General features: G+C 31.9%; 1 protein-coding gene across 1 annotated transcript; it reads right to left on the bottom strand.

Moving 5' to 3' along the window:
• Window positions 1-836: 836 nt before the first annotated feature.
• Bm6621 (uncharacterized protein) lies at window positions 837-9,846 on the bottom strand (the record flags this gene model as incomplete). The annotated part of the gene is made up of 25 exons (XM_001894835.2): window positions 837-1,080; window positions 1,271-1,365; window positions 1,546-1,645; window positions 1,760-1,855; window positions 2,021-2,202; window positions 2,275-2,385; window positions 2,616-2,810; window positions 3,042-3,179; window positions 3,384-3,512; window positions 3,983-4,089; window positions 4,419-4,645; window positions 4,770-4,934; window positions 5,119-5,300; window positions 5,430-5,561; window positions 5,666-5,744; window positions 5,870-6,052; window positions 6,534-6,646; window positions 6,773-6,881; window positions 7,068-7,212; window positions 7,441-7,603; window positions 7,993-8,169; window positions 8,355-8,579; window positions 8,861-8,986; window positions 9,234-9,371; window positions 9,748-9,846. 25 exons carry the CDS (start codon window positions 9,844-9,846, stop codon window positions 837-839), a joined length of 3,660 nt encoding a protein of 1,219 aa, XP_001894870.2.
• Window positions 9,847-10,940: the final 1,094 nt, after the last annotated feature.

Genomic DNA, 10,940 nt, shown 5'->3' with positions numbered 1-10,940 from the left:
TTACAAACAAATGAATCAAAACATCGTCGGTTAGACATACCCGTCATCTCATATAAAACATTGAAAGTACGATATTTATTGCTATAGCAGTGTGTTGATATTTCATCCTTACAAGTACTAAACAATGTAGAATCTTAAAATTCAGCTATTTAAAGAGACATTTTATAAAATTGTTCTACACAGAATACATGCGGCACGTATACAGATAAAGATAAAATTCAAAAAAAAAAAAAAAAAAAAGAATTGAATAAAAATGAAAGAACAAGCACACAGAGAAAAAAGAGACAGTATGTGATTCAATCACATGAGGCAAAAAGTACCTGAAGAACAATGTGGAGAACAGTTTGCACTTCTTATACTGTCAAACACTTCTGAAAAATTTTTCACTTTTCAAGTTTATACACATTTTAAATTTTCGCAAAGTGTTGAAGTAAAAGCACTAGCTATTTTTGGACTAATATATATTTACAGGTGCAAACGCCTATACAGCGACAATGAACCAAAAAAGTCGCGCATACTGGCGATATCTATTTCTAGATTTGCTGAAGTTTCGCATATTTTTTAAATTTTGGATTCATCCAAAAAAAAATTTATATACTCTCGGGAAGCACCTACCACCATTATTAGAATATGAGCAGGAATATAATTAATTTAACTGGAAATAATGCATTTTATGTGCAAATGTTGTATAATAAAGATAAGAGCTATGAAATTCTTATGATGAAGACCAAAGTGGAATTTCGTAATGACAGCACACAATTTTAATAAAAAAAAAATTCGGTCAGGAAACTTATGAAAACATCATTTGCAAATTCAAATACTTTTTAACAGCTTCTTCAGTAAAGACTGCCTTTCTCAATAAGTCGAGTAACTAATAATTCCCTCGATTTCGGTAACAAAGTAGTATCTTTGTTAAAAAGTTGCGTTGTTTTGGATTGTTGCTTCATCTCCATCATATCCTCCGACAGATAGGTTACAATGGGTAATCCATATGCAACAACAGCACCACCAGTCATGTACTTTAACTTACATGCCGTACGAGCGTATGCGATTCCATCTATCAGTAATCGATATGATGAACTGAAATATCTTTCAATCAAGAGCTTTATTTTCAGCAAAGAAATTTAATATACTGCCCACTATGTTTTCTTTCTAACTAAAATATGACTTGATAAACAGTACATAAATAAAATAAAATTTATGAACTGTAAAAATGAAACAGTTTTAACTGTTGATGTTAAACTTTATAAAATATTTCTTAAAAACTTACTTTGGCTCAATTTTATCACCATTCGCTTTTCGAATTCCCGAGAAACAGAAATCCAGAAGAGCTAAGAGTACTCTGTCAATTTCACCATCTGTGACCTTAGGCAAAGAGATATTAAAATTTCCGAATTAGAGTATGCCTTCAAGTTTTGTATTAGTTACATCAATTAATCAAATAATATATCTCGAACATCAGTTTATGTACAAGTATCTGTTCTTTACAAACCATCTCATTCCGTGATTTCAAATCTAATTCCGAGTCATTTAAGCATAACTCACCATCCAAAGACAACCAACAACACAAGGACACTTTGCTATAACATAATCGTAAATCGCACCTCTCCCGTCGAATCCTTCGCCTTCGTAAGTTATTCGAACACTAAAAATTCAATTGAATTTTAAATAATAAAACATTAGATATTAACATATCCCTTATCATTTTGTCTGATTGAAATTTCAATTTCGTGAGATCATGCAAAAAAGGATATTAAACCTGGAGCAACCCATAAGCAGTGATACGGCGCGAATATTACTCCGCAATACTGTTGACCTTCCGAAATATCTACCACCACTTCCGTGACCCATATAACTTAAAAAAGAAAAAGCCTGAATAATGGAAAGAAACTGAAATGTTATAAGAATTTGTAGGGAGGATAAAAACAACAGCACAATGTAGAACAATTATTTAAAATTGCTGAGTTTTCCTTCATATACATGAAAACATTAAAATAAAAAAATTACAAGTTAAGCTTACAAGAATAGATCATTAGTTTCTAACGAGTTACGTAATTCTTCCGGCTTTGGTGCAGCTCCAATTGTTCCTTTCCAACAAGTATACTTCTCTAGTTCTTTGGAAAGCCTTTTCTGTGTATCAGTTAAATCACCTCCAGGATCGAGCACATAGAAAGAATTCATCCCATTAACTGTCTTTGGTATCTAAAACTGCATCATAAGGAAGAAATTTCAGAAGTCTTAACAGAGAGAGAAAACAGTTAAAAAGGAAAAAACCTTTTCGGAAAGAGATAATAGTTTCTCGAACATATGAAATGATGATATCCTGCAGACACGCTTGTGCGACTCTATCACCGGCAAAAGCTCGAAAGGAAATGAAGCTAATTCCTGGAATCAAAGCAGTGAGAATGTTACTGTCAAACAATATCATTGCAAAGTTCTGCGGTTGCGGTTGTGACGAATCTCTCTTGGCTCAGTAAGACTGATTTCTTTAATGGAATCAGAAAATCTTTTACATTTGGACAATTAGAACAGAAAACTTGAAGAAATTAAATCAAAAAAGTTTCTGTTATGTCCTAGATAAACTACTTGAAAAAGAGTTAAAAAGTTGGACTTACCGGTGAGACGCAAAACAAAACATAACTGCTTGAGAAATCACGAACGAATGGTTGCTTTCCAAATTTCGATATCCAATGATTTCGATGATCAGCAATATGCGTGACAATAGTTTCATCGAAATTTTCTAAACTTGAAAACCTCTGCACTAACTTTCGCCAGTTTGTTGTCGACAGATCCAAATTCTCGACTAATGCCTAGAAAAAAGCTAAAATAAATTTAAAAAGAGCTACATTACTCTTGTAGCCGTCATGCAAGGATATTCAGAGTGAAATATTATCTTGATCGAATTATCAGTGCCATGTTTGGTAAGCTTTTTTCTCATATCCATGTTTTCTCTACTTCAAAATTGTACAGCGTTTTTGTAACAAAATGGAAAAATAGCTCCGCTTAAGCAACAATAAAAAATAAAATCTAGTTATACATACACTTGCAAAACTTCTTGAAAGTCCACTGCTCATTAATTCGCTGATAGCTGAAATGCGCGCAGCATTTACACTGACAGAAGGCAAAAGTAGAACGGAGAAAATTCCAAACCATTCTGCTTGCACCTCATTAACCAAAATCTGCAAAAATTTGACAACGTTCACAATTTCCCACTTTTGCTACCAAAAAATTCTACCATTTTTATCAAAAATTCATCTTTTTTCTCTATTTATAATGCATCTTCCATTTAGATAATGGTATAAAACTTCACAATCAAAAAAAAAAAAAAAAAGAGACAAAACGCTCAAAATTCAACAGCTGCATAATAAGCCAAGAAACTTAACCTTCAGCTTTTTGTCCAACTTCCTTCTTATCTGCCAATATTCTTTGGGATCTGTGCATGTTTTACTAAGATTTCCTGATGCATCATTCTCCGCCAACAAGGTTACAAAACGTTTCAGAAGGACGTCATCCTGAGGGCAATTTTTCAAGATTTGATTTGAAAAGACAAACAAAACAACAACAGGACATTCTTTAAATATTATTCATTATACATGTTTTTTTCACTTAAGTCAAATTTTTTTTCCTGGAATTCAAAATTTATTTATTGGAACAGTATAAGCTATGCCTTCAATACTATACTTATTAAATATGTTAAATAATAAATTTGATTTCACTTCAAGTCCCATTACATTATGACGTAAATCCAATTACGGTAGGATTTTTTTTCCCTGTAGACAAATTAGAGACACCGTTGCAGTACATTGATTCGAATTAAGACAAAAAATATTTGAGTAAGTCAATCGATTGAAAACAATCTTAAAGTTATTACATTATCTAAATTTAAAATAAATACTGAAACGAATCCTTGAATGGTCTTTATGAGAATGGCCTATATTTTCGTCAGAGTTGTAACCATTAACAAATAGTTCATGATAATCACCTGTGGAAGGAATGCAACAGGCACGACTAATGGTGGCTGACCACTATATAATTTGATTAACCAAAGTATTCGTCTAGAATCCAGAAAAAGTTGCACCACTGTCAAATCTGAAAACAATGCTTAAAAAATATCACAGAATCTATAAGTCTTTGCAATCTATAGAAAATATTATCAAGGAATAGCGTCACTAAGTCCATAAAAAATGTGAATGCCTGATTTGACGTATCCTATCATCTATAAATAATCATGATGCTAAACAAAATCTTGTATCCCGGAAATGATTTTTTATCAAATAAAAATTACGTAAATAATAAGTGATACTAAATAAAAAATGAAATTGGTCAAAAAGGAGTGAATACTGAAAATTACAATTACAGAATGATTCGAAGATTTTGAGTCATTATATCCAACTATAGGAAAAAGTTTAAAAACATACCGGGTGGCAAACATTGAACGGCTTTCTTGAACTTTTTGATATTTTTGAAGTGAAAATTCTGACTCTCTTCCGACTTCTTGGAAATCATGCGAGCAAGTTGGCGAGTACTGATAAACATCGCTTCATTAAAATAATAAGCTGCACTCCATCCTGACTCAATCCAATTAGCTTTATATTGGAAAGCACAAACTTGTCCCAAATAAGAACATATTTGAAATCGCCACTCTCTAAATGAATGAAAAAAGTAACTCAATTTACTGTACATCACAATTGCAACTCTAGTGTGAACAATAAGACACAATTTCCTCTATTTTCGTAAAATGTATGTAGGTAACATCAAATAACTTAAACCTGTAGAAAAGATGGGAAAAAGAATCAAAATCTTTGCGAGCTTCCTCCATTTCCGTGTCTACGTAATTGTTAATAACGTTAGTAACAGTGTTGCGATTCGTTTTTGCGGTCGGTGTATATTTCTCGATGTTCACAGTGGGACATGGCCTTGGTGAGCAAAGTGTCCTGCAAAAATGGAGTGTTTTAATAGTGGTGGTATAACAAATCACAATACAATTGAAGCTGTATAAATAAATTGTTTGTGAGATGCTGTATTTGAGGTTATTTTTGGACAGTTCTGGATCATGAGGCTACTTCTACTAATACTGCATCATTTCTAATTGAGGGTCAAGAGGATTTCCGTACGTACAAACTATTTAACTCTGACGCAAGGTTGATTACAATAGATTTTAACGGTGAACGCAATCCTGCTTTGACTGGCGAAACATGTAAACGCAGCCATTCCAATTTCGGAATTTTAAGTGGCGTACGCGCTAACTGTCGTATTGTTAACCACTGCCAACGAAAGTGTATGGGATCCGTTAAGCATATCTATAAATTCTAATTGTCGTAAATTGAAAATAATACAGAAAAAACCTTCAAAAAACCCTAAGACATTGTAGTGAACATATTAATGACTATCAAAACCAGCATGTTCTATTAAAAAATTTGTAGGTATACTTTCAACGATTCCTTTATTACATCCTGGATAATTTCCGGTTTTTCCTCTTCACTAACTCTTCGGAGCCATCGAATTGCTGCATGCAAAAATCGATCTAGTGCTTCCAGTGGATATTTTCGTTCTTCGATTGCCTAAGATATATTCAAACATTTGTACAAACTCGCAAGACTGAATAAAAGAAAATATAGAAGTAAACCTTGGCAGAAAATTTAATTGATAAGCAAAAAAAAATCACCTTATCCGTTGCTTCCTTCTGAAGTGCTGAACAAATATCAATAACGTCTAATGAAGTTTCCTGAGACAGTTTCAGAATCCTACAATACGTATAATAATCATGGTACTAACTGATAACTTTTACAAAACGAAAGAAAACATAGTTTATAATGGTAAGTTAATAAAACCAGTGAAATAGAATCTGAACGAAAACATGAAATACTACCGTTCAGAAAACATGCGAAACATTCTTGACGAATAACGATAAAATAACATCTTTGAAAAAATAGCTTCAATGTGCATCTGTGGATTCATGCCACAAAGTGTACATATCACACAATCGCAATATTCAACATGTTCTTCCAATATTAATTTACTCTCCATATTTTTTTTATTTGCTTCTGGTAAACTGAAATTTGAAAAATGATATCAACCTTCGCTTGATATTAACCATATGAGGAAATTTAAGAGAACTATTAATTTGGTGATCCAGCTAAATTTTAGACTGGCAAAACTAGATGGAGATCCCTCAGTCATATTTGGAAACAGTTACTAATGGAGAGCGATATAGCTCGCAATATTAGTCCTATTTTAAACATTAGCTATACTATGAACGTTTCTGGAAACAATGCTCGTTCCTTGCATTTATATTGAGGACAAGACATACAACAAAAAAGATGGCACTCAAAAATTAGTGAACGAATGGAAGTGCCCACTATAACTAAATTTAGCTGTTTATACAAGGTAGAAATATTTGTGAACTGAATCATTGCAGAATCAGATATTCAAATTAAGAAGATCCATGAACCTATTTACTATTACCAACAAGTAATGCTAAAAATTATTCCCTGATTTTATATTTAAAGTCGAATGTAGAGAATATAACTTACCCGCTTGGTTCATCTTCACTGAGATCTATTATTTCTTGACTTCCAGAAGATAAATTCAGCTTTTTGTTCAGTCTTTCATTGTCTGTACGAACATAAATTCCATTTTTCGACCTCTTAAGAAGCGTTATTTATAAAACTGGGATAATGCTATTGATAAGAACGATATTCAGCAGATTTGTAAAAGACAGGAAATAAATAGAAAATTTATATTAAAAATTTAACCTAAAAATATAACTAACATTCCACAAAGAAGCAATCATTGGTCGAAATGGATCTGGACGAACGTTTGTAATATCACCGCGAGCAAGTGTCGATGTTAGAAATAAGACGTTCAACACTGCCAGACACCTAACCAAAAATTGAAAACTAAGAAATGTTGCAATAGCTATATAAGGCATAACCACCAATTACAAGTAGAATTCAAAACATTTGAGAAGATACAATTAAAGATTAAGTAATTTTGGTACAAAAAAAAAAAAAAAAACTTGATTTTCATATATTAATTAGATAACAACGATTACAATAAACACAAACCTTTGCAAATTTGATGTTTTTAGAACCTGATGTAACAATTTCAATCCTTCACTTTCACTCTCTCGAAGGATTCCCAGTTCAATATATTTAAAACATAGCTGCAATACTATTTTGAAATGCTCCGCCACAGCTGCACTTAACTTCACTGAAAAATGAAATATTTCTAAAACATTACACCATCTTACCAATGCATTGAACTAAACTATCTTTGAACTAGAGGTTACTTTTAAACCTCGATATAATAATAATAATCATTGACCATAAACTATCATTTCTATTTTTACCAAGGAAATAACGACTTTCAAGTTTCCTATTTTAGATGATAGCTGACTGAAGTGCCAAAAGAAATGAGGTCGAAGTTTTTTGAACTTACGGTACTCATCAATTTTTGTTTCTTGAAATTCACCACCAGCAAATGTAGCACAACCGCCATCCTCTTCTTTCATATCGCTACCATAATATACGCTACTTCGAGATTTCACTAACGTTTCGTAACGTGCTTTTATAAAATCCATATTTTGTAGTGGATCACCAATCTATAGCAGAGCTTATACAGCTAATTACTGATTTCTTTTGAAATACATGAAACACTATCAATGGAAAACGGAGATGCCAATCAAAAATAATCAAAATAATTGAAGAGAAAAGAAAAGAAGAAAGAAACAGTTCAATAACTAGAATTTAAAATTTTTTTATAAACGCCATGTTTAATCATATATAATGTGCAGCCATCAGAAACCGTGGTTACTTTATTGGAGAGTCTCATGTTTCATTTAAATTTACATCATTGAAGATTGTTTTCAATTGTTTTTGATTGAAATCTAAGACTATTGTTAAACGTATTCATAACCAAGAGTTAATTATTTCATCATTTATCAACTCATACTCGAACGTCATTTGACAGAACTCAAAGAACTGCACTTACCAATGTTAAATCAGCAGATGAGAAATGGTTAGCAGCTATCAATACCCGTTTAACAAGAATTTGTGCTTCGTACTGTTGGAAGGTTTTTGCTTTCGATTTTGTGAGGATGGACTCGAAACTCTGCATAGTTTTAAGAATACGATTATGTGCTGGTAATGAATCGCCGGAATGATGTCCCTAGATGAAATCACATCAATTAATTAATGTTATTTAGAATCTCGTTTTAACTGAGCCTAATTGTAATTACTCTCTAAATAAATAAACAAGAGACTTTAGAGCATCACAATAAGTTCAAATCTATTCCATGAAACATTTAATATAGTTGATTTAACATCAAGTAAAATAGCAGAACATAATCATACCGCTGCTTTTCCCGTATGTAGATAAATAATATCGTTAATAACTTCATTAATGATTTCTTTGTGAATAGAGTACATTCGTTTCACTTCATCTTCGTCAAGCACCTGAGTTTTGGCTAATGACCAGTATCCTAGAAAGCAGAGCCAGTATGTAAGCAATAATCGTGAATGCACGTCGCCATCATGTAATCGCACGACATGTCCCAAGCAGATAATGGCTTTTGTATACTGGAAATAATCCTGTTAACATTTATAATACAATCAAGGATATTTTTCTTTTTTTTTTTTGAACGTTTTACGTTTTCCAATTTCACAAAAAAAAAATAAAATGAAAGAAAAAAGCTTGAAATCAGAATAAAATTGCAATGACCAAACTACTGTTTAGATGATCATAGTTTATATATTTGATATGCATAACACTACAACAAAGTTACCCAAATCAAATATGTCAACTTAATTCTTTCAGCAAAAAAAAATTCCTTCGGATCCAAAAATGAAAAAGAACAAACCTCATCAGAATCAAGTAAACAAGCAGCAAGCAGTTTTGCATGTTTGCTGAATTTCTGTCGTTCCACTGGATCAGAAAGTGCGAACACTGCAGGAGCTAAACGGCAATTCCATACAGAGAAAGCATCCTTGAAACTCAAAAAATTATAGTTGAAGCAATTCAATAGTTATCAAGAAAGCAAGGATCTCTATCTTCTTAAATCAAAATAAATTAATTACAGTTAAGCACCTAAGAACATAAGTATGGATAATAATCGCTTTATTTCACGACTGCTTTATCATTCCACATCATCCTGATGGATAAAAAGTTAATTAAAAATAATACAATAATATTCTCTAGTATCTTTCATAAAAATTTTACTGTTTGTAACATACTTGTAAATGCTGATGAGGTTTATATTTTTCCAAACACGTTATTAACAACTGAATTATCCTTACGTGCTTCACAGTTGAGGAAAGATTGTAAAAATCTGTAGAACTGGTGTCAAATGACTCTTTCAGTGCATCGTAGACCTTAAAATTAAATTGTCAGTTAATACATTATTGGCTTCATGTAACTTTCAGTAACTTACATGATACAACACATGACAGATACATGATAGAACTTGAAGAAACCATGCTTTTACATCCAAAGAATCTGGTGGATACTCAGTACAACAATTATCATGAAACTCTGTGAGACAATTTTTTAATTAGCGAATTCATTTTGCAGGCCATGGCTATAACTCAATCTGAACTAATGCTTAAATTTATTTGGAAATTGAATTACAATAAAAAAATTACTTAGAAATTGATATAAACGCCGAACAATTTCGAACATTAAAAAAAAATAAAATTTTAAAATGTACAATAAATTTTTTTTTTTTTTTTGTAATTTGAAGAAATATACCTCTCTTCTCGTGCTCATCGTTGCAACGATATGATTTTTCATGTGCAATAATAATTCTTTTTTCATAGAATCTAACTGAGGTTTACCTTCTCGAATCATCCTGAAATTTTTGTTGGAAGTAAGTTTGAACAGTAAGTGAGAACACTTCTCTTGAAAACTAACTTTCCTATTTGTGCAGATTTGCACTGAGTTATATTAAGTAGAAATAGTTTATTAATAATAAAGAAATATTAGCAAGATAAAACATTTAAAATATTAATCATATTGCTAAGTTGACATATGTGTACAGAGAGTAAGAACTGAAAGCATAATAATAATCAGAAAAAAAAAAAAACTAGCGTTGTTAAAGGCTAATTTGAACGCTTTTAACTAGTACTAATTTTTTTTCTTAACCAATAAGAATTCATTTCTTCCTAATAGGACTATCACTATCTACAGTACTGCACTGTTGATTCATTCAATCAATCCAATCATAAAAACATTGTTGCAACGTTAAAAATAAAACATTGATGAATTTTGCGTTTCATTAGGATTATTTGTTACTTTCTACGATTTTTGTAAGGCACATTTCTACTGTGAATTAAGAAGATTAATTTGGCAACAGTTAAAATAACCTTTATAAGTTAGCTCAATAATTTATCGTCCAATTCACGAGAACTCATAAAGATAAAAGCTAAATGAGCTCTAAGTCAATTACAACAATACAACAAAATTACGCAGGCCACGTACGCTCCCCTCCTCACGTAACGAAAGCGTAAACAATGAAAGGGAAATTTGAAATTTGAAGTGATGAAGAAGAACCAACTGCAAGAGTTTCGTCACTATTGCAACTCTATTTCTTGTATTGGGTTGATTGTTAGTTGTGTGTTTTCTTTGCTTTGATTTGTGGGTGATAAGTTAATCCCAGCATTGGTGACAGGTACCACGTGATCTGATTGTTTTTACCTATGTTCCACATTACGTCTCTTCCGGATGAGATGAGCTTGCCACATTATGCTTCTTCCGGATGGCCCTGATAGAGACATAACATCTCCCGAATGGCCGTGGCAGAAACATAACGTCTCTTCCGGATAGCCCTGGTAGACACATAACGTCTCTCTTCTAAGTGGTCCTTTCAATTTTGTCATTAAAAAACTGCTCACTTGTATATATTTATTGTATTAATTATGTTTTAACCATTTAAATTAACTCAA

The sequence above is a fragment of the Brugia malayi genome (genome assembly GCF_000002995.4).
Source record: "Brugia malayi strain FR3 genome assembly, contig: Bm_v4_Chr1_scaffold_001, whole genome shotgun sequence".
Classification (NCBI taxonomy): domain Eukaryota; kingdom Metazoa; phylum Nematoda; class Chromadorea; order Rhabditida; family Onchocercidae; genus Brugia; species Brugia malayi.
Note: the sequence above shows the minus strand (reverse complement) of the source record. Positions and strands in the feature narration are given on the sequence as shown.